The sequence below is a fragment of the Xiphias gladius genome, chromosome 24 (genome assembly GCF_016859285.1).
Source record: "Xiphias gladius isolate SHS-SW01 ecotype Sanya breed wild chromosome 24, ASM1685928v1, whole genome shotgun sequence".
NCBI classification, from domain to species: Eukaryota; Metazoa; Chordata; class Actinopteri; order Istiophoriformes; family Xiphiidae; genus Xiphias; species Xiphias gladius.
This window is the reverse complement of record NC_053423.1, coordinates 19,641,459-19,666,145: the sequence shown is the minus strand read 5'-3', so window position 1 is coordinate 19,666,145 and position 24,687 is coordinate 19,641,459. Positions and strand designations below refer to the sequence as shown.

General features: G+C 40.9%; 1 protein-coding gene across 1 annotated transcript; it reads right to left on the bottom strand.

The window, feature by feature from the left end:
• Nucleotides 1-1,239: 1,239 nt before the first annotated feature.
• On the bottom strand, nt 1,240-24,225 carry LOC120786845 (four and a half LIM domains protein 3-like). Its single transcript, XM_040122558.1, has 6 exons — nt 24,056-24,225; nt 9,588-9,767; nt 6,390-6,564; nt 5,240-5,409; nt 3,732-3,918; nt 1,240-1,925 (listed from the first exon to the last, which is right to left on the bottom strand). The coding sequence occupies exons 2-6, from the start codon at nt 9,741-9,743 to the stop codon at nt 1,774-1,776; spliced, it is 840 nt and encodes a 279-aa protein (XP_039978492.1). The 5' UTR covers nt 9,744-9,767; nt 24,056-24,225; the 3' UTR covers nt 1,240-1,773.
• Between the last annotated feature and the right edge of the window lie 462 nt (nt 24,226-24,687).

Sequence of the window (24,687 nt, the reverse complement as noted above, 5' to 3'; positions counted from 1 at the left end):
TAGACAGATCAGGTGCAAGGTGCTTCTATAGGCATCGGGGGCCAAAAAAAAAAAAGTAATATAGTCAAAAAAAATATTGTCCTTTTAGACCAGTGGGTCCTAAACTACATCATCTTCTCAGCTGGTCCTCTGTTCCTTCCTCCTGACATTGACATTAGCCTGGCACAGCCTCCATAAACACAATCAGAGCAGATCAGTACAGAGGTTCTGAACTGTAAATATTTATGTAGATCATGTGAGTAATAGTAAGGGAAAGTCTTCATGGGACTACCCACAGAAAACCATCTTTGGTAAATGGGGTGAGGGTTTTCCAAAGGAAACTTTTTTCCTGAGTTTTTTTCTTGCTTTTATTAAGAAAGAGGCTGTCAAGACAGTTTAAGATGATACAACGCTTTTCATTAACAACTGTATCAGCAGAGAGGGTGTTTACTTTTAGATCCTTCATCTAAATTTTGTGTGGCTTAGGGACAGTTCGAGGTACACGACACGTTGTGTTTTTACGCCGGGGTTACTGCCCCCGGCCAGTACATAATCCCAGTAAAACCACAAGCTATGCTAAGCTAAGGTAAGGGGCTGCTAACTGTAGCTTTAACGCCAACCATGTAGGAAGGAGAGAGGTATTGATCTTCTCATCTAACTCTAGGCAAGAAGAGGAAACAAACTTATTTCCAAAAATGTTATACTCCTACTTTAACCCTCTGAAAGAGGCAGCATCGTGTGACAGAAGAATTCTTTAGCAATATTTTTTGCCTTTACCATTAGAGCAGTAATTCCCACCCTTTTTGGCTTGTGACCCCTTAAAATGAAGCAATATCTGCTTGGGATTTCTCGTCACTGTCACTGCATATGTTGTGTCTACTACTAGAGCTTTTTCTCTCTCTCTTTTTTTTTTGTCAACGATTTTTAGAGGCCCGATATCCCTGACATTACTGAGTTATTCACAAGAAAAACACAAGATAAAAGTCAATAAACATCATTTTGTGTAACAGAAATAAATCATTTTGCATTTTCTCTTGAGACCCCTTTTGAGCGGCCCCACCCCCAGGTTTGTAACCTCTGCTACAGTACGTAAGAGTTTTCCCTCTGCACACAACCACAAATTTCAGCAGGCTTACTGACACCTGCTGTACATTATGAGATGCATCATGCATGTTCAGTTCATATAGAAAAATATGCCATTTATTAATTAATTTATACACAATCCGTTGTTTTATTAATTTTTTATTGCATGTACACCAGTGAAAGCTGATTTAAGCTAAAAAAAAAAAAAAGCTTTTGCAAAAGTTCGTTTTCAACAAATGGGTTTACATACATATGTAGCAAGTAGCAGTAGAAGAGAAAAGGCAGTTTTATAAATTGGAATTTTTTTTTTTTAAGGAATACAACGATGTTTCAAATTCTGGTTCTGTCTAGTTGTCATGAAAGGTGCCTTATCACCTTTATGAATAAACAAACGGCTTAATGTAAAGGTACGTTTTTTGCATATTTTATTAATCCCTAATGTGCAAAACATAAAAATAGAGAAAAAGCCATACACATATGTCACAGGACATTTCTGCAGAATTTATACAAACATTTCAACGTGCTAAAGTTTGATAGGAGTTTGGAGTTGTAAATACTGAGTTCTGTATCAGTTTTAAACTGTGAGTGAATTAGTGATATTGCAGTGTTCATGTGCAAAGCTGAGGTTTAGAGGTTTCTCTGCTGGGCGTCAGCAGTGTTTGATGTTTTTGCTTTTTCGGGTGCAGGTGAGGAGAGTTCGGTCAGTGGTGGTCAGTCGTCGTTGTTGCAGTCTGTACACAGAATCTGGTCACGGTCGGGGAAGAAGCCGGAGCCCACCAGCGACACGGAGCAGCGCGAGCACTTGAAGCACGGCTGGTGCCACTGCCGGTCCTCAAAAGAAACATACTTTCCATCTCCAAACCCTGCAAGAGAAACATACAACACATGAGCGACTAATGAAGGAATGTTTTACTAGGGATGGAAAATAGACTTTAATAACAGCCTTGCAACATTCAGGAAATAACATAAATGAATTCCAGATAACATCAGCATTTGGCAGTAACAATAAGAAAGCACTGCCAGTTCTGTGTACCTGCTGGTATTCTAGTTCATAGCTGTGGTTGATCAAAAGCATTTCATTTAACTGTGGCATGCAAAGTGTCTTTATCAATGGTAGAAAGCGATGAGATAAAGTTAATAATAGACTTTGTTGTAGTTGTACTGCAGCATTGTCTCTCCTTCAATTTCCTTGTTCTTCTGTGTTCACTTGAAGCCACCATGTACACAGTTTCTTATGCAATTATAGCATCTTTCAAACTAGTCTGAAGGTGTATGTCCTTGTCAGTAGAAAAATGAAGACAGTACAGTGTCGTGGTTGGGTTTTAGGTTGCTCGATTTTGTGTTGCCAGTTTGGAGCCATCTACACACTGTCTTTAAAGTGGCTATAATCAATATTTTTATACGAACAATGTATTGCATTACAATGTAGTGATGAACCTACGGAGAATTATCACCTGAATCTGCAACTCCCCTTGGCTTTACAGACCTTTATACCTGAGTTTCAGCTCATTGTTTAAATGCCCGGCCCACAACTTCACTGACTGGATTCACTATCACTGCTCTCATAGTGTCGTTTTCTGCTGCAGCAGGCAGCTGATTTTAGTGAAAAAGCTCTACAAACCCACTGTGCACTACCCCCTCAGCACCAAACAGCAAACAGACACAATTTGCGGCTAGCTGGAGAATATAGTGGAGCATTTAGCAGCTAAAGAGCCAAATATTTCCCTCAGGAGTTGGCAGAGGCTGAAAACTAAAGCTAAAAGACAGTGAAAATTGGACTTTCATTCAGACATTCATCAGATGCCAAGAAACCATGAAAGCTAATGTTGCTCTGAAATACCGGACGTGTAAATAAGCCAACAAGTTCACCATATCAACTTAAAAGGTCATAATATGTCAACGTCATGGTCATAACTCGTTTCCAAGGTGCCAAAACAATACGTTGTTGCAGGGTTATATTTCATTTTTGGTAATACTTATGGTCTGTGTTTTATCAGCAGTAGCCATCCAAAGTATTTGCGTTCTGTAATTTCATCTCTATACAGTAGCTGTCATTCCTAGCGGCAGGGTCCACCATTCCCGAGTGGGATTCAAAAAGCTTTTACACACATGAAGGCTTCAAAGGAAACACTGTAGCATGTAATTCAGCGTTGCTGTTTGTAATTGCATCTCACTGATATTAGCCTCACTCTTTACTATTGACCCTCTCAACAAAGTATCAAGGCTGCATTAGGTTACTGCTAATACAAACTGAGTATTTTCTACTGCTGCTGCTTCACATTAAAAGTGTACAAATGGTGCGCAACACGGTGTGGCTTTTACTGTGAAGTCCTCTCTTTGGACAATAGGAAAAAAACTACACAACACAAAGAGAGGATATATGCAAGCGGGCCAACCACACATAAAGGATCAGAGCCGAGATTTAATACCTGAGCCACCTTGCTGCCTAAACCTGCCTGTTGCAGATAATTGTTTTGGCATTTTAGCCTTCATTGATAGTAGATAGTCGAGACAGGCAGGAAACATAGGGAGAAAATGGTAGACGATAAGTAACAAAAACTCCCGGGCCAGAAATGAACCAGGAATTTTGCATTTACATCGTTTTGTATGTCTTAAACCACTGAGCTAACTCTAGGAGTCAACGCGGTGGTCCGGTACACTTGACTGACCTGTGATGGCCGTGTTGCAGCCGGCGCACTTTTTGGCATAGAGGCTGCTGAAACATTTGACGCAGTAGGGGCTTTCTCCCTGCGAGGTGAAGGGTTGACCAGCCAACGGAGCTTTGCAGGCCGTGCAGAAAAAACACTCTTTGTGCCACACCTTGTCCTTGTAGGTCACCCCTCCTTTAGTGAGAGCCTGCAGGACACAAACACAAACTGTAAAATGTGAAATGTGTCAAGTTAAGATCGCACTTTAGTTATATCTGACAGCTGTAGTGTCTCTGATGTCTTTCTCTTTGGGTTTTCTGCTGGGAAATTTTGAGCTTCTGTATGGCTGTTTATCCTTGGTGACTACCACTATTACTGCTGACTACCAAGTTCTTCTTCTTGTAGATTTTATATTATTCGAATCGACACTTAGATGTTTAGAATAACATTTTAAATTTCATTAATTGAACTGAAACAGACCTGGTGGGCATTCCCTGATTTACTTTGGTACATATACATGGAATGCCAAACCAAAACGTTAAGAGCTCATAAATCCTTTAAAGGTGCTATATGTAAGTCTTCTCTGCCGCCTCTTGCCAAGAGCAGGTGGTGGTGGTGGAGGCTTACAGAGAGCTTCAGCCATTGTTGCGTTTACACTACAAGAGGTTAGAATACGCCCTCTGAGCAGCGCTACTTCTTCATCCCCTCATGGTGGACTGAGGGCAGACTGGACGCTACGGTGACTGGCTATCGCAAAGTGGTATTACGAGACGGGACGGGACGAGGTTAGCTGGTCAGCATGCTAACTTGGGTAGATAAAAAAGAACTGATAGAACTGGAGGCAAAACAAGAGTTAACGTTGGCATTGCTTTCCACCACCGGAGACAGCTCTCGGCGAGTAAAGGAATGAAGTTTCTTCTAGACTGGTTAGTAAACATCTGTTAATGCTAACGTTGGCTATGTAGCGATAGCAAACACTTACGTAGCCCCTTAAAAGCCCCTTAAAAGTTTTAAAAGAATCCTTATATCCAATTTCTGATGTCTGATCAATGTATATGCTATATCATCTGGTTATCGCATTTTTTTGTGATGTATTATGCTCCTGCATTCAAGTCGTCGTTCCTTTTATCATCAGTGTTATCTGACTTGTAATTAATTCCTTTGTGTCTTTTACTTGTTGACTTCCTTTATTTTGTTTATGAGTATTTTTCTTAACTGGCCCTAACAGTAGCACCCTAGTCCCTCAACAGAAAATGAATTGACAGCCATTTTGATTATCGATTAATAGTTCAAGTCATTTGTCAAGAAAGAACATCACAATCTCTGACTCCAGTTTGTCAAATTTGAGTTTTTGAAGCTTTTCTCTGTTAAATGTCACTGTAAATTGAATATCTTTGGTTTTGGGCACTTTCTGGACAAAACAGGACTTTTGAAGATGCTGCCTCTGGCTCTGGGAACTTGAGATGGACGTTTTATAGAGAAATGTTTATGGTCAGCATCAGTCATATTACATGCGAGGCCTGGTTCACCTTTTTGCAGTGGCTGCACTGAGGAGCAAACCTGCCCTCGTAGCACGGCACACAGTAGTAGTTGTTTTTGTCCGGGATGAAAGCCTCTGCACCGATCGGCTTCTCGCAGCCGTGACACACAAAACAGTCCTCGTGCCACGCGGAGCCGCCATATTCCAATATCCTCGATCCTGCGGGAGAAATAGAGACAAAGTGAGCGAGCAGATGAAGGTGGAAACTGAGATGTTTTTGATTGTTTGTTGATATCCATCCTGGCGTTTTAAAGCTTCTGTGTCACGTCGCCGCGTTCCTTTGATCTCTGCCATGCCGTGCTGCAACTAAAAGAACCTGATAGCGTTCACACAAACACTGAGAAGACCATAAGTGATGGTTCAGTGTGACGGCTAAACCTGTTCCTACACAACCCTCCCACACCATACAATCACTCCAGCTAATCTCGCATGAAACCAATCTGACAAGCTGTAACAAAGCAGTGCTCTAGCCGGCTTACGTTGCTGCACAGCATCATAACACTGCCTTTTATTTATTTTACAGCTTTAACTATTTCATAAGTGGCTGTTATTCCACTCCCACATAAGTATAAGAAGCACACGCCTCACTGAAGAGGTTTATAGAAGTTGGGAACCAGTCATGCTTATGAAATTGTATGTCAGATCCTTTAATCATTGGTCTTGTTTTACAACTTTGGGGACCTGAAATGCAGACCAAAGGCATGACAGTGTTTTGAACTTGAACTTGGCTGCACTTTTTTTTTTAAAAAAAGGAGAGGGATGGGGGGGGGGGCAGCAGCTTCTAAAGGCAGTCCAGCCTGAAGAGAAACTGAAGAATATAACTGCTCAGTAAAGAGAAGAACTGGAGGGTTATAATAATCCCACAGTACCCACAGGCCCGGGTAATTTTCAGTCATCCGACACCGCTGCTGCACTCGTGTGCTCACAGCGGCCAGATCTGAAACCTCTGCTGGGAGACATTTTCACCAGAGCAAGGAAGCAATCATTCTGTCATGTCTGAGCTGTCACACCCCGCTTAACAAAAACTCATTGGCCTCTTTACCCCTGCAAAGACAGTGAGTGTGAACGTTCTGACCGTTTGTGTGATTACTCAAGGATCTTGTCCGCAAGGAGGTTTGTGAGCTTGCACTCGTCACTACCTGGCATGACTGTCTTGTCGCAGGCCACACACTTGGAGGAAAACTCGTTGCAGAAGCAGTCGCTGCACACGAGTCCGTTGTCCTGGCTGGTGAAGGGCTCATCGGCCAGAGAGCGGTCGCAGCGGAAACAGCGAAAGCAGTGGTCGTGGTAATGTCTGTTCTCATAGAAGAGTTCCTGGAGGAAGAAGAGGAGAGGGGGGGGTCGGGCTGAACAACTACAGATTGTAAAAAACCTGTCAGGATTTATGTGTCTGTTTGGTGCGGCACAAAGCAACAAAGGTTTTAGGATTGGAACTCCTTATCATACTGGAAAGCTAAAGAAGTTGGTTTTCACCTGATCTGAATCAGAAAAACTGTCCTGTTTTGTGACTGAGAGGATTTTACACCATCTTAACTTTCATTCATTAAATATTTATTTGATTATTACCTCCATTTTCTTACACAAGCTATTAAAAACACATCAGTAAGCCACACCGTTGCACTGAAATGTTCCACTGATGCTGTGGTTTATTATGTGTCAGTCCCACATTCACTGTCCGGCTGTCTTAAATACTCATCAACTCATCATTCTAGGTGTGGGTTAATCCACACCTAAAAATAGTCCCCCAGTAATGCACTATTTCCACCTGTTTGAATGATGTTGGCTTAAAACTATAGTGCCCAGCTGGTGGAGTAAATTACTGAGCCTTTTTAAGAAATAGAAACAATATCTTTGTGAGCGTTTTTTACAGCTGTATGTCTTCAGCAGTGGGCTTAGAGCCGAGTGCCAGAGGATTTGTTCACAATAAGAAACATAAAGAAAAATTTTGCTCCACTGTTTTATCAAGAAACAGAACACTGTGCCCTAAACTGTACGTTAGTAAAAACACTTGATATGTTATTGTTCCTCACAGGGAGACTCTATTTGCTGCCCCCCCATCCGCTTGGAGGTCAGAAGTCACGGTCAGCCACAGGATTCAGTTTCCCACACAAGGCCAGTGCTTTGGATGCTTGCCGACTTGGGCCTATAAACCCAAAGTTTCCTTTTTCCTACGACAACCTGCCGCCCTCCAAACAAAAAAAAAAAAAAAGCTACAATCCAACCATTAAAAAAAAAAAAAAAGTTTTTAGGATTGGAACTCCTTATCATACTGGAAAGCTAAAGAAGTTGGTTTTCACCTGATCTGAATCAGAAAAACTGTCCTGTTTTGTGACTGAGAGGATTTTACACCATCTTAACTTTCATTCATTAAATATTTATTTGATTATTACCTCCATTTTCTTACACAAGCTATTAAAAACACATCAGTAAGCCTCACCGTTGCACTGAAATGTTCCACTGATGCTGTGGTTTATTATGTGTCAGTCCCACATTCACTGTCCGGCTGTCTTAAATACTCATCAACTCATCATTCTAGGTGTGGGTTAATCCACACCTAAAAATAGTCCCCCAGTAATGCACTATTTCCCCCTGTTTGAATGATGTTGGCTTAAAACTATAGTGCCCATCTGGTGGAGTAAATTACTGAGCCTTTTTAAGAAATAGAAACAATATCTTTGTGAGCGTTTTTTACAGCTGTATGTCTTCAGCAGTGGGCTTAGAGCCGAGTGCCAGAGGATTTGTTCACAATAAGAAACATAAAGAAAAATTCTGCTCCAATGTTTTATCAAGAAACAGAACACTGTGCCCTAAACTGTACGTTAGTAAAAACACTTGATATGTTATTGTTCCTCACAGGGAGACTCTATTTGCTGCCCCCCCATCCGCTTGGAGGTCAGAAGTCACGGTCAGCCACAGGATTCAGTTTCCCACACAAGGCCAGTGCTTTGGATGCTTGCCGACTTGGGCCTATAAACCCAAAGTTTCCTTTTTCCTACGACAACCTGCCGCCCTCCAAACAAAAAAGAGTGAACGTAGGAGATAAACATGAAAAAAATCCATTTTTTTCTCTCACTATATCAGAATATCCCACTTTGTGATTTTTCTCTCTAACAGTTGATTGTGTTCCAGTTCATCTGCAGTTCAAGCGAGCTCCCTGATAAATGGCCCCATTGAGCGGCGGGTGAAAAACTTATTTTTGAGGAATGGGGTTTCGCATTAAAAGAAACAACTAATGGAGAGGGGTGAGGAAGAATGAGGGATGAATGCTGCTGCGTCTTGTGCGGAGGAGGGATGGCCAAAGCAAGCAGCCGCATAATTTACTGCCAGGCCCTCACAGGGAGTCCATAGTTCACAGTACACTGATGGTCCCGTGGCGTCGGTGGGTGTTTCCTTCAGGATAGTGCTTCTCATTTTCCCTAACTAAGGCTTTCTGGAAAGTTAAAGGGGATTACGGACAATTTGATGTTCTGTACAAAGAGTTATGTTTTCCGGGGAATACCTGCTGGACTGTCACAGTTAGAAAAGTGGAAGAAGTACTCAGATCATTTCCTTAAGTAAGAGTAGCAGTACTATAATTTAAAAGTACTCTACTACAAGTAAAGTCCTGCATCAAAAGTGTTACTTCAGAAAAGTATCGAAAGTGAAATTACTCATTATGGAGGCAGAATGGTCATATTTTTATATAATATCTAATTATTATTAGTGATGCATTGACACGTAAGCAACATTTTAATGCTTTAACTGGTTGGGGTGGATTTATTTTTTAAGGGATACATCCTATTTATGGTAGAGCCGAGACAATTAGTTGATCAACGGAATAGTAATTGGAAACTGTTTTGATAAGTGATTAATCCTCATTTTTCAATGAAAAGACAACTGTTTCATCTTTGATTTGCTCTGTTTGATGTCATTATAATCTGAATATTTTTGGGTTTTGGACTGCTGGTCAGACAAAACAAGACATTTTAAGACATTAGGCTGGACTCTGGGGAACTGTGATGATCATTTTTTACTATTTTTAGAAGTATAATACACCAAATGATTAATTGATGAATTATGGAAAAATTATTGATCAACGAGGAATAACTTTTTAGTTGCAGCCCCAATTTCTGATATTATCTTCTCATATTTTGCATATAAAATCTTAATCTGTAAAGTAACCACAGCTTTCAAATAAATGTAGTGGAGGAATAAGCGTAATATTTCCTTCTGCAATGTGGTGAAGTGTAAAGTAGCTTAAAATGAAAATACTCAAAGTATAAATACTTCTAATGTAGGTACAGCAGTCTACTAAATGTACTAATTTATTTTCCGCCCAGTGTACAATTTGATCTTACCTTGGCGTTGTGACCAATGATTTCTTTACATTCCTGGCAGGTGTTGGCGTACAGGCGGTCGTAGCAGGGGATGCAGTGAGGGTTGTCCTCCACCTGGATGTATTTGCGTCCGTACAGGGACTCGTTGCAGTTTTTGCAGTCAAAGCGGTCACTCATGGTGCCTCTTTTCTGGCCGACCACCTGCAAAACAGAGAAGCCACATGTGTGGTTTAGTGTTCAATATCAGCAAGAAGACAGAGGAGGGAGGAGGAGGAGGACTGAGATTAATAAGAGAGAGAGCGCATGAAGGAGGGAGGCAGACGGTGTTTTGGATTTAGAGCTGTGATATAAAGACCAACAGGAGAAACAAAAATGACGGAGAAAAAAAAACATTTGAATCATAGAGCACTGCTAAAAAGATGTTTATCACAGCAGGTTAAAACGATTTTAGATAACTAAAAACACACTAAATCTGCATGGGATGTATTACAGCCCAGAGAAAATGAATAATGAAATGTCATTTTTATGTTTCCTTTAGAAGCTAAGAGATAGTTTTTTGTATATGTTTTGGTCTTGTGACTTTCTTACCTCACTTTGGAAACCTGTGGTTGATATCCTATCCCTGTGCAAGCATTATGAAATACCGCTGAACTCTAGACTTTGTTTATTAGGCACTAATAGACATGACAAGTGGAACTCCTGTGGTAAAATATATATTGATCTTGCTTTACTGGTCTCTGTGAAGTGCACTGCTATCCACTGGAGGTACACTGTTTTGCCAACTCCTTTGTAGTGGTGGATTGAGCTTTCAAATTATTCAACACTTTAGGCTTTTGATTTTATGGCTTATCTAGAATCTATTTAAACAGAAGTAACAAAAGAAATGAATTTAGATATATAGACCTTTTGTATAGGTATTATTATTATTTGAAAATGCATGTATACGTATACTTGTACAAAGTTGTGTTAATCTTTGTGTGATGGATTCCCTGGATCTCCTTTTAAGACTTTGTATATTTTAGTCTATGTCACGTGCAGATTGGTGCAGTCATGGATACGTTTTAGGGAGAGAGTTACAGAAGGGAGGGTATGGTCATGGAGAGGGCCCTGTCTCCAAAGGTTTGGTGCATGGTCCCGGGGGATGGGGAGGCTGCGGGAGGGAGTGTGGCAGTGGAGAAGGTGCGTGTGGCACCACAGCAATTATGACGGGAGCGAAAAAGTCCATGTATGGAGGGGGTCCGGGTTGACGGACGGGTTGACAAAATATTGGCCTTTGACGTGGGAGACGTGCTGTTCATTTCCCGATCGTTCTACGACCTCAAGCACGTGTTTATTGTTGTAACAACGGCTCCAAAGATCCTCAAACCTTAATGATGTCATTAATTTTAGACCAAAACATGATAGGGATAGTTTTTTGTTTGTTTGTTTGTTTGTTGTTGTTGTTGTTGTTGTTTTAATTGGGAAATGCTCCTATGACTTGTACCAAGGGGACTGGGTTGGAGGACTTCTTGAGAAAAGGACAGGAATGTGTGGAGATGAGCTCTTCTCTTGTGGTGGAAAATGGATGGTTAGGGTAATTAGATTTCCATGGTGTTCAAAAGCGAGGCTGCTGTCAAAAATTGCTCCAAGGCAGTGGATGTGTGTGGAGGGAGACTGGAGTCATTGGCGGTGAGGCAGAAGTTGTGAGTGGTTTTGGTGGAGGATTTGGAACCAGTGCTGATCACATTGGATTTATAACAGTTATTTAGATTTAATTTCGGCGAGGCAGTTGGTCGGGATGGAGTGCGTTGCAGTGACAATTGATTTAGTGGAGATGTAGAGCAGGATGTCACTGGCGCAACAGTGGTAATGGAGAGAATGACGATACATGATGTTGGGGGGGGGCATGTAGAGAAGCACTGAACTCTGTGGTCGAGGAAGAGTCTGAGGAGAGGAGGAGGTTGCTGGTGACTTTGAAAAAGAGGTGAAACTGCCCTACAGAATCAATTAGAATCCTGTTTATATTCATATTTAACATGCAAGAAATAGAAATAGTATACCGAAAGACATCATAGTGCAGTTAAATATTGTTATTAAATGTTCCAGATCTGGAAAGCTTTTCCTGCAAGTACAGAAAGGGCTGAGTGAACACTTTAACTCAAAGAGTCATGGCCGATTCATTGTAAATCAGTGCAGTAAAGATATATAGCTGCCTCCGCCATTTCATCATTGCTCACTAACAAATGAAAGCTCATGATGTCGGTCTCTCCTTCCCTCTCATTCTTGTACGAAACCCCCTGTGGCGGTTTGGCATTGAGAAAGAACAACTAAACAATATTAATTGTTGGGAGCTGAGCTGAAACAGCGTTCTCCATTTCAAAGGCTCTCCAGAGGGCTTTTTCATGTGTGTTTGTATTGTGTTTAAAGGGCAATACCACACATTTATCCAGTTTACTTATTTTGTCCAAAACTTTCTCATGAAGGCATAACTGTCTTTCGCTGTTAGAAACACAATAACAAAAAACCTCAACTTGCAATGACACCAAGATGTATTGTGTTTGCTACAACTTAAACTTCTTTTAGCCAAAGAAAATACTGCGATTTTATCAATGTACCGAATTCTATGAAAAATTCATCAGCTGTGAACATTTTAAAGTGAAAATCATGCAGGTTCCTTAGTCCTTTATATCTTTTTCAATATCCCAGATTTGGGAACGAGCGGTTTGTCTTTGCGAAAAATGATTCTCAACTGCGCACAAATACAATATCTCTCAGGACATGTCTTAATTTCAACAGTATTGCCTCCAAAAGCACAGCTTTGTCCTTTTTTAAGTGGACCATATTTTCTCATAAAAATCTTTTAATGGGATCAATTTTGTCCCAAATCTCAATTGCGTCACTATGAAGCTTTTTATGTCTTGCCTGCCTGGGTGCATGATAAAAATCTCAATCCCACTGGGGAAATGGGTTGATCTCCAAACATGTTTTTCTCATCATATTGACACTGAAGATGCTGTGTAAATATTCATTTTCATCTCATAGATGACCCAACAGATCTAAAAGAATAAGGATTAGGAGGAAAGTAGCATTTAAAATGTATGAGAAAATCATGACTTAAAGTAATCATAATTAACCTTTTTTTTTAACAGATATACTTGGATAAAGATGTAGGATAAACTATGACTCAAAGGAAATAGTTTTGGTTGTTTTTGCGAAAGATTTTTGGCTTCACACAACTGCAAGGGAAAACGACGCACCAGAAAAGTGAGATGTAAAAAGCACAAGTGACAAAATCGATGAGATTTTGTTTGAAACTGATTGTTATGGTTGAAAACAACAGAGTAATAAGGTCTGGTTTAAAATGACAACACTCAGTGAGCAAGGTTTCATCAAAACTTGTAGGTTAAAAGATGTTGATATTTTTCAAAAATGTGTTCATATAACTGTTGTTTCAACAGAATTCCAGTAACTATATTTCAATGTGTAGTTAGGCCCTGCTTCATACTGAAAAGTAGCCACTGATATGCATTCGAGTGCAGCAGAGATGTAGAAAAAAAACAACTTTTAAGCCAAACTTATCCCGAATTTAACTTGGATCAATTAAATTTTTTAATAGATGGTAAAATGTAATGACCCTAGATGTGCCAGGTCTCTTAAAAACGAGATGATGGGTCTCATCCGGTAAACAATAGATTTGTTAAAAAAAAATGCATACTGCTTACTTTAAATAGAATCTGGCTCCGGCCCTGGAGCCAGATTCTATTTAAAGGGTTGGCCAGTGCCCCTACTACCAGAGTCAGAGGTTGATAGGTGGTTGGCTTGTTAGTATCATGAGGGAACGGGGCACAGGCCCAAGGGCCCCAGACCAGAGCCTCTGTATGGAGTGACCGTTGACCTTTCTTGTTGGAAAGTCAGTGAAATGACCATAAAGAGACGCCACACAACCACATAACAAAAGGCTTGATTTGCAGCTTGTGGAGCGGAGGGAGGACAGGTGGAAATAAGGCTGGGATCGTGGACAATAACATCATCCCACCGTTATTACTGAACACAGTGAGGCATTAATAGGGTTTGTGACCCTACGTTCTGCAGCAGCAAAGGGGAAATAAGCAAGGAAATGGTGTGTGGGAGTCTAAAATACCCTCCTTTGGAACAGTTGAGACCTGGCAGGGCTAAGTAAGATATATATACAGGGTAGGTATACAGTATGTTCATGCTCAGGACCAAAATGTCTGGAACACTGCATTTACAAAGGCAGACACCTAAATATTTCACTTGGAAACAGCTATTGTTTATAATTCATCCTTTATTTGGGGCTCAGAGTGGATTTAACATGTTCCTATAATGCCAGAAAAGAGGAGGTGGGTTCAACAAAGAGCAGTTGAGAAACCATGTGGCTTTGAAATCTCCCTGGGGGATCAAGGAATGAGCTGAGACCCCCCTAATTCCCAGCAGTGGAAGACGTCATCAGCTTGGTGAAAATGACAAGAGCGCCAAGAGCTTGGTTCAAACTAATGAAGGCCACTTGTTTTTCTCAGAAAAACAGTTTTTGCGGTTTTTAATGAAGCTGGTAAGAATTAAACATTGCTCATGATGAGGGTTTCCTGCTCCATTGAGCTGTTTTTTTACAGGTACCGTGCTTCATGCTCTATAACCTCCAAGTGTTTGCATCTGGTTCGTTAAGGAGTCATCTTGAAAGTGCAGTTTACATTCCTCGTGTCTGACTGCTATCAAACATTTTGTTTCTAATAACCAATGATGCAATAATTTCAGATAAACATAAAAAGGATAAACACAATCTGGGCCCAGTCATATCCTACAGCCAACGCCAGAAGCAGAAACTCCCTCTCCTCCATGACTCGTCAGACTTTTTCTCTCAGTGCCATGTTAGCACAACACTGAGGACATCTCTCATACATCCCTCCCTACAGATAACAGCACTGCTTCCTCTTACAGGGAATCAAGCTAGATCAACAAAACATGGAGGAAAACCAAACTGAGACAAAACATCACATCCTATGTCTGTTTTCTGTCAGATTTCTGTCTGGATGACTAAATCAGCCCAACTTCCCTCCTAAAATGTCTTCAGCGGTTCGGTTTCTATTCCCATCCGTCCATGTCTACGGCGAATGTAGCGATAGAACAATGGTTTTCCTTCCGGACATAGTCGTCTTGGTATTGTGCTTTATGTTTCTCTTCCTGCGCCACAACATCTGCGAACACATTCTGCGGTCTCCAGCTGTTGTCTTTCAGCCAATTCTCCTTTAGGCCTCCGATAGGGAATTCTTGCAGGACTAGTGCCAAAACATGACAGCATCTAATTAAAATCCATTATTGTGGAAAACCAATGTTTTATGGTTCCTATTGGACAGTCCACTATAACTTTATAGTCAGCTACACAATAGACATTTATGATTAAGACTTAGAAACAGTTGTGTGTACACAGCTGCTGTGAGGAGGTAACTAGCTTAGCTTAGTTTAGCATAAAGATTGAAAGCAGGGGGAAACTTAATTCCAAAAAATGCCTAAAGCTGATTTATTAACAGGCTATTACTCTTATGATTAATTCATACACAAACAGGGATTAAAAAAATCATAATTCTTGGTTTTAGGGGTTATTGTAGGTGCTGTCACTAATTTTTGGAAAACAGCAGCCTTGAACATGACGTCCCACAGTCCCCTCAACTCCCTCTAAAGCTAAATGTCATTTTCACATTTCTGTTTTTGTATGGATTAAACAAACTAGGTAAAGTGTGTTAATTGCTGATCTTTACTGGTGCTCATTGGCCGATATTTGAACTGTGGAGAGTTCCAGGCTAGCTGCTTCCCCCTTTTTCCAGTCTTTATGCTAAGCCAAGCTAACCGCCTCCTGGCTCCTGCTCCATATCTAACACACAGACATAAAAGCGTTATCTGTCTCTTTCTTTTAAATAGGTAACCCTCAGCAAAAAAAAAAAAAAAAAAAAAAAAGTTTGAAACCTTGGTGTCTCTTCTCTTTGAAAGACTGCAAAAAGTGACCTGTCATAAAAGTAACGTAATGAATCTGTAGCATAGGTTAGTGGTGATACTGGTAAAGTCTGAAGTCATCTTGATGTGCTTTTGGTTTACTTTTGAATTTTCAATATTGCCTTATTTAAAAAAAAAAAAAAAAAGATGTTTGAGGAACAGAACGTGTTACTGTCTATTGGAGAAGTGTTGAGCAACTTAAATTTTATGGACTTGGAAATTTGATTTTGCACGCATGAATTGAACTTCTGAGACAAATATCTGGATTTTTAGCTTCCAAATGCTCCACTGCGTTCACCTGCTGGTTGCTCACTTTATCTCTCTGCTGTTTGGTGCTGGGCAGTTAGTGAGCGGTGGGCTTTTACCAGCTTTTACACTGAAAAACGAGGGAGATGAGAGTTTGTGGGTAGGAAAACCAAAGCAATGACCTACGAGAGTCCAAAAAGTTCTGTAGAGCTGAGGGAACCCCAGAGTTGGGTGAAACTTCCCGTCACTATGAACGACACCTTTGAATCATTGTTGGTTTAAAAAAGTATTGACTAGTGTACACATAATGTGACTAAGTATTATTAAAGAGTGATGTTTACACCATAATACACCTACAAAAAATCTGTAGAAAATAGGTTACCTGCCAGTTTGAAGCAGAAATATAGCATCTGAAAGAAGAAAATAACATAATTTTCCTCCTACAAATGAAAAATTGATTCCATAAGCAGTCAAACGTACCATTGCTCAATTCAATTCTCTCACAAGCACTTCCCCCACTGACTAGCTATGACTTTATAACTGATACTACTGAACCAGTGTGGTGACTATGACTGTTTTCTCTTTGTGCTACTGTTACACTATGTTTTAGGATTCATCTTTATCCCATAATAGTCACCTGTGGGCACAGTAGCTACCGTTCAGCAAAAGGTTACCTGTCACTTTAATGACACAACTGACTTGCAATGCACTTCTAGTAAGACTCTGTTCATCTTCACTCCATTGACTGTCTGACACAAATATCGGCAGTCGAAAACACTGACTCACATGCAGTCAGAACCTGGTTTAGGAGGCGTTCACTTCACTCCCAAGGTGTCCTCTTGGACTGCACTCAGGAATACTTGCTGCTCCTGTTCTCCTTCTCTCCACAAGACATTAAACCAAACACTCATCCATCCTGTATAAGTACTTTCCCTCTAGTAGCTGGGCTGCTGAAACTATTTAAGTTCCCAGTTCACCTTGATGAGTCCTGACTTCTTCACTGATACACCGTCTGTCCCGGTGGGAGAGTTACTGCAGTCACTTGTCTATGAGAGCTTTGTAGCGGCGGCCAAATGGCAACAGTCCCCAGGGATCAGCCCCCAGGCCTCCTTGTCCCGTCATGGCTCGCTGCTGTTGTTTTACTCCTCAACGACCTGACAGTTTCTTACAACCGGAGCCAGGAACTCTGCGAGCCATCAGAGCTCTGCTGGGTCTTTGAGTTTATTTTCCCTGGGGAGGAATTTAGACTTGTCTGTGAGGTTTACAAACCAGATTATTCCATGATGAAAACCACACATAATAAAATCCAGTGTGGATAATACAGTATGAAAATACGTGTTAAATTTGTCACAACCTCAGCGCCTTTTTGGGGTGACGTTATCATATTCCCACTGTGAAACAGGCACCTGGACCTGAGCTACGAACCCTTCAAATATGTTTTAAGAAACAGTGATTTTTTTTTTTCAAATTAAAATCGCTGCTTTCTCCTTTACTGTAACACTCACTAAAGTGTGCAGTTAAAACAGGAAAGTGGGTAACAAAGTTGGTCCACCACTTTGGTCCAGACTGAAATATCTTAATTTAATGGAAACTTGGTATAGACATTCATCATCCCCAGAAGATGTATCCCAATGACATTGGTGATTCTTTGACTTTTCCTCTAGCGCCACCATAAGGTCAATATTTGGGGTTTTGAGCGCATCATCTCAGCGACTACTGGATGGATTTGGTACAGACATTCATGCTCCCCTGAGGATGAATCTGACTGACTTTGTTGATCCCATGACTTTTCATCTAGCCCCCCCCTTCCCAAAAAAAAAAAAAAAATTCATTTATCCTGTAAAATATCTCAACATCTGACAAGATGTATTGGCACAAAGTTTTGTACAGCATTCATGGTTCCTAGAAGACTGTGCTCCAAAGAAAAACAACATATCAGTCATTTAAGCAAGTGTCCAAAAACAATATGTGCTCACGTTCAAGTGACAAATCCCTGTAGAGGCAGTAAAAATTATGATTTGTGTCTGTTGGGAGCAAAAGGAGGACATAGTTAGACGTTAACGTAGAACCACAAAGTCCACAGAGGGAGGAGGACATGGTGAATGGATGGGTCAACAAAACACCGGGCTTTACCACGTGAGACTGATTTGTTTCCTACCAATAGTCAAAGTTGGTTTCTTTCAGTCATGACCAAAATCTTTCCCAAACCTTAACCAAGTGGTTATGTAAGCATTGTCAGTGTGAGCAATGTTTGCATGCTGGTGTTAGCACTTAGCTCAAAGCACCACTGTGCCTAAGTACAGTCTCACAGAGTTGCTAGCATGGCTGTTGACTCTGGCTGTTGACTCTGGCAGTGTCCGAAATCACTCCCTCGTATGGGACACTTTTAATTATCATTTTGCATCTGCACGGACGGCTCTAGAGTAACACTGCAGTAATTTTTGAATGTGACACATTGCATTATGCATACATGCCAGGGACATTACTTTTTGACAGTTTTGACTACACACTCAGAATTCAGACTGAAATTAAATGGCAGAAATCAAATATAATGCACTCTGTCATAAATGGGAGACACAGCATTTTGCCTTGTTTTTCTAATGCTTGAACTGTACTGTAACACCCAGAGACTACTGTATGTTTGCATTCACTTAAAACAGGAAAGTGCTTAACAAAGTTGGTTTTTAATTACCACCCAACTTTACTGTTTATTCCCCCTTGAAATGGATTAGGGTGCTTTAATGGCCTCTACCAGCTAAGAACAGTCCACATATTGTCCGACTCCTGAGTTACACAACCTGGATTTGGGGAGGTGAATGAGAATATTGACAGCGCCACAATACTCTGTAGACAGTGCTATCTACAGAGGAGCCCTGCAGCACTGGAGGAAAGTGGCACCCTCTTGGTTGCAGCTATAAACTGTTACAGAAAAAAAAAGAAAAGAAAAACAAGGCTGGTCTCTTATGGCCGTCAGATGACTGCACTCTCTTTCATCCCTTGTACAAAGACGCTCAGTGTTGTGTGGCTTCCTGCAGATCACAAGGCCAATTTCAGCTGCACGCACACAAATCAAAATGAACACGCATTGTACATTTTGTTGTCTCTGATTAAAGATCTTTTCAGGATAAATTGCTCCTTGCTGTTTTTAACACGGACAATATTCCGAGACACTGAGTTGGCAGAACTGTAACATCAATTTTGGTTACTTGAATGTGAAAAATAGCTGCAGTTTCTTAAGAAAAAATCCTTTAAGGTCAAATCGGTGTCAAGGGTTCATCTGTGTTGTTTAACAGTGACGATGTGCTTCAATTGTATGGTCAAGTCATTGATTATCTATTCAGAAAATCTGTTTATTCGCTCTGAATTCCGCTGAAACAATGTCATGATAAGTAATAATGGATATTAACGACACATAACCCATCAAATTGAACTGATAACATTAGGGAGTAAAGTGCTTTTAAAGATAGAGTGGGTGTTTGGCTTTGTTTTTCTAAAACTTCCTGCAGATCACAAGGTCTATTTTAGCTGCCCACACAAATTAAAATGAACCCACTGTGCATTTTGTTGTCTCTGATTAAAGATCTCATGAGGATAAATTGCTCCTTTGTGTTTTAAACACTGATGATATTCTGATATTTAGCTTGCAGAACTGTAGCAGAATTTTGGTTGTTTGAAAAAATAGCTGAATTTTCTGGCAGCTAACAGTAAGCTTCATTTGTTTTAACTTAATGTTGTTAAAATGAGTTATTTCATGCTAACTTCCACTAAAACCACAATATGGTCAGTATCACTGGATAATAATGACATATAACCTGCTAAACTAAGCTCATAACATTAGGGAATAAAGTACCTTTAAAGACAGACTACGTGTCTGGCTTTGTTTTATGAGTCTCCAGCTGGCAGTTTGTTACCTCGGCCAAGGACGTTATGTTTCTCACCGATGTCTGTTTATTCGTCAGCAGGATTATGCAAAAAGTACAGAACGGATTTGCATCAAATTGGTGGAGGGATGGGGCGTGGACCAGGGAAGAACCCACGAAATTTTGGGGCAGATCCTGATCATTTACTACGAATTTGAATTTTTTTCTCTCTGAAGTCTGGAGTATGTTGTTTGACATTGGCCTTGGCCGAGGTATGTGCTCCACTGAATACCCTTCTAGTGTACTCTGAAACAATGTGGTCTTCATCTGCAGCTTCACCTCTGCTGCTGTTGACTAAACTGACAAAGAACTTTCCGTCAGACAACAAGTAAAAAGGTCACCGCCATCGCAACCATGCCAAGACTTCAACACACAGCGACCTTAAGCAGTGCTTCCCAACCTGGGATTCAGGAATACTGGTCAGGTACTCACTTTTACCTTTTCAAAGTTCTAAAGCCTCCCCTTTCAGTTATGCTTTATTTTACGTGTCCTAATAATTTCCTGGGACGTTTCCTGGAAACAACAGTCTAGTCTGGGTACAAACCATTGGGAAAACATGAATTTTCTTTAAAGGAAAACTCCACCACTGTTTTCTGGAGCTTTCAACCACATCTCACATTCTTATTGGACAAATGAGCCTTCTGAGTGGAGGGATATGGATGTGGTACAATTGTCATCACATTATCTACAGTAAGTATGGAACTTTAGTGACATAAAACAGCAAACTGCATCTGCTAGAAAAGAGTGAGATGCAGCTAAAAGCTCTAGATTAAAGTAAGTGAACCTTTAAGTTAAGAAAATGTTTCAATCAGGTCAAGAGGGAACTTTCCTGTTCAACTTGTTCCTCGTATTTGTTGTATTGTATCCTTCCAGTTTTGGCATGTTTAATTGATCCGGTGTGCACTTTCATTTAATTAATTAAATGAAGGTGTGATTTCCATTATGATCATTACCAAATTGCACCATTCTTTCCAGGAAACCTCGGGAAAATCGTTTAGAACTTACACACCGGCAAAATAAAGCAATTGTCAACAAACAATGCGCTATGTGACAAGGAATCAAAAGTAAACATTACACTTACGGGCAAAAACATTATGGGAATCACTGACCCGGGGGACATGCAACTGTACCTGAACAAGGGCCCACGGCCATGCTTAGCGAGCGAGGTTGCACTTTGAGTTAAATGCTAACACACTCACAGTTATAATGCTAATATGCTGATCTTTAGCAGGTATAATGTTTACCGTCTTGGTTTGCTGCGCTAGCATGTTAGCATTTGCTAACTAGCGCTAAACACAAAGTACAGCTGACTGGACACATAACAATTTTGACCGGTGGATGGTGTCTGAGGGAAAGTCTGGGATCATCAGGATTCATTAGGATTCATCCTCTGGGGACCGAATTTCATGGCAATGCCTCCAGTAGTTGTTGAGACATTTCAGTCTGGACCAAAGTGCTGGACTGACCAACAGGCCGACATTGGCAAGCAGACCCAAGGCACTAGCATAGCTGAAACTGTATCAGAAATGTGTAAATGTTTTCTGCAAAGAGAGAGAATAGTAAAAGTGGGACGAAAGATTAAAAAGATTATAATCAAGTGTGCTGACGGAGTCTTTTCAAATGAAGTATCTTCAGTGAAGTTACTTTTGGCAACTAAGTTATTGAACTTGGATTGTACTCGCAGGCAAACGCTGATGGATCTCAGCCTGATCTTACATACTGACAACTATTATCCAGAGCAAATACTCCAGTAAACCTATTTTCCCATCAGCTGGCAGTGGACTGTCCAGTGCACATCCTGGGTGTTAATGGTGACAATAAATGTTTGTTTTCTGAGCAAGTGCTGGGCGTGCTGCCTCTGTTTTATGTTTGCAGCTGGATTTATTTGTCTTTGATTCAGAGCTTCATCTTCTTGTTGGAGAGAACTAGAGAGGCTGAGGGCTGGGATCACTCCGCTGTCAAGTCATAGTTATCAGGTCGAAACCAGGAAAAGATTCTGAGGTTTGGAGCAACTGGAGATGCAGATGTGATGTACATGCAGACTTTAAAAAGAACATTTACTTCAAGCCGGAGTGGGAATTGTAATGCAGACGAATTTGAGATCTTTACCCAGACTAATTTAAATAGTTAGACATGTTGGAAAATGAGAACCAGATGAGAACATGAATACCTCTCTCGGGCAGCAGCTGGTTAGCTTAGCCTAGCATAAGGACTGGAAACTGGCGCTGAACAAAGGTAACAAAATATGCCTACCACTACCTCTGAGGCTCACTTATTAAAATGTTATGTCTCTTTGTTTAATCCGTACACAGATATGTATAAATTACCACTTTTGGTTTTATATTGAGTTGAGGAGATAGTTGCTCACCAAGAAATAGTTTCAGCGAGTAGCACCACAAATTGTTCTTTTTACGTTTCCGTTTGTGTACGGATTAAACATATACAAGGTAGAACAAGATAATTGGTGAGCTTTAGGCTTATTTTTGGACTTTGGACAGAACCAGGCTAGTTGTTTCCTCCTGTTTTCAATCTTTATGCTAAGCTAAGCTAATCGTCTCTTGGCTCCAGGTTCGTACTTCACCCACTATTTCTTGGAAATTCTCAAGAAATAGTCGGCCAAAAAAAACATTGTTTTTTTGCACTTATAGTTTTTATACGGCTTTGAAAACGGCTATGAATGGGATATTTTATTCCCAGCAAGAAAATGACTCAACGCAATTCACAAAAAGTATTCCTTTATCTTTTCCCAGACTGTGCAACAAGAATAGGAAATGGAAAAGACAGCAATGTGAGTGAGACTGACTCATGAGATTCTCATGTCACTGACGGTCTGATTTTACGACTGTCTGACATTTGGCAATCCGAAATCATCACCCTTTAACCGTATAAGTTTCTGGCTCGTCTCCAGTGATTGTACACATGCCCATCCTTCGCCCAACGCAAGAATTTCAGAGGAATGTGACTGTGGTCAAAACGTGGCAAAACCGTGTGGTTCCAACACTGAGAAGCAGTAGAAAACCAAGAAGAAGGAAAAAAAAAAGTGTTTTTTCTTCCACCCTCTGTTTTCTAAAAAAAGACAAAGGTCAGGAATTCCTTTCTGCATGAAACAAAAAAAATAATGCAAACACGCATCCACATTTCTTCAGGGAGGGGGGGCGACCAGAGCTGAATTGTTTAGATGAATGTATTGACTTCGTCCAAATGGACTGGAACATGGTGGTGGTAGGGATAGTGTGTGGTGATGGAAACTATGAGCGGTGCTGCAGAGGAGGGGATTGTGGTGTTGGGGGTGGTTGGGAAGGGTGCTGAGTCTCCGGTACAAAATTTGTGATCTGGAGACGTGACATCACTCTAACTCAACAAGACTGAATGGCTTTTTGTGTGTGCGTGTCTGCGTGTGAAACATGTTTGTATGAGCTTTAACCGTCAACATGTTAAGCTCTGTCTTGTGTGTCGCCCCCAACGCCATCATGGGCCCTGCCTCTGTGGCAATCCAAGACGTTGGGGATTGTTTCCTCAAAGGTCTCCTTGTTCTTCTCATAAATCTGACTTCAAAAAACGGGACTTCAGCACTCATCCACAGTATCAGTTACTCGCTTTGGACCCTGTTCAGGCCCCCAACCCCCAATAACATCCACTATTTCCTCACTCTAAAGAAAGAACATCCTCTCTGGTGCATCCTGGTTGTGGGCCGTCAAACATTTGGCTTAGAAATATTCACTTCTTGCATAGTTGAACTGATTATGCTCTCAGTAAAGACGGGTAATTTGGTATCACTCTCTCATGCAGCACTCTTTCAATGAAGGGCAAATAATATCTTTATTGTTAATTAAATCATTTACCGAAGCTTAATAGATGAATATAAGCCATTAAAAAACAATTGTTGGGTTGCCAGGTTGTGAAAATACCTTTAATTTAGGTATAAATGTTGGTAATTTCTAAATAAATTCTTAAAATTCTCAGTTTCTAGTAAGCAATCAAATGTATAATGAATGGATTTTAGTCCAGATTCTCTGCAGCACGTTTTTAGAAATAAGTGATCGATTTATTAACCTTTAATAAAGCCACTATAGCCCCTTCGGGAGGGCTGTAGTGCAGGAATACTTGACACCGGCTAAAAACGGGAAGAAAATATTCAAAATGTATTCGATGCCTCCATGATGCGCCGTTTTGCACCAGGTGAAGGTACAGGTGAGGATCTGAGCAGAGTTAAATGCCTCAGTGGGTTACACCCACGCCAGGTCATCGCGCCAGGCTCCCGATGTGCTTATCACCCGCGTTTTCTCGTGACAAGGCTCTTAAGTAGTGAGATACGGCTGCAAATGAACGTAAACGTACCGCTCTCTGCGCGTCAGCTGCCTCCGGAGACGTTCGCAGGGGGGGGGGGGGGACTCCGTCTCTGCAGCCACGGACCGGTTTGTCCGCCTCTGCCGCTCTGGTGTGCAAAATGACCGAAACTTAAATCCTCCGCGGGCTCCTGCGACCTTGGAACTGACGGGTTTCCAGTGACTGAGACATCTGCGTCTGGTGCGTAAAACCGGAGCGCTCTTTCAAACGCCGCCCTTTTCCTCCTCCCTCTTGTCTTTCCACTCCCTCTGTCTGTCTTTCTTTCACCTTGTGAGGAGTTCAAGCTGAAAGAAGGTAGACTCTGTGTGTGAGTGAGTGTGTGTGTGTGTGTGTGTGTTTTTTTTTCTTTGGATGTAACTGAATATTTTAAATACATGGTAGACTTTTGAGGATCTACTGGTTTCCCGCTGCTGATGTGAACCACTTCATTATGTCTCTAAATGGAAAATCACTATAATAATCTCATAATAAGGAGCTGCGGTGGCATAATATCACAATAAAGATCATTTGGGGGGAAAATTTTAGTTGAACAGCCCAATTTAGCACTTACAGGCAGTATATTAACACATAATATATAGTTTGTAACACACTATAAGTGTAAGCAGATATAAGGACATTTTTTG

Coding starts and splice junctions, on each gene's coding strand:
- LOC120786845 (XM_040122558.1), bottom strand. CDS start 9,743: ATGAGTGACCGCTTTGACTGCAAAAACTGCAACGAGTCCCTGTACGGA. Junction 6,565..9,587: donor TCATTGGTCACAACGCCAAG/GTAAGATCAAAT, acceptor TTCTTCCTCCAG/GAACTCTTCTATGAGAACAG. Junction 3,919..5,239: donor AGTGCAGCCACTGCAAAAAG/GTGAACCAGGCC, acceptor TGTGTCCTGCAG/GCTCTCACTAAAGGAGGGGT.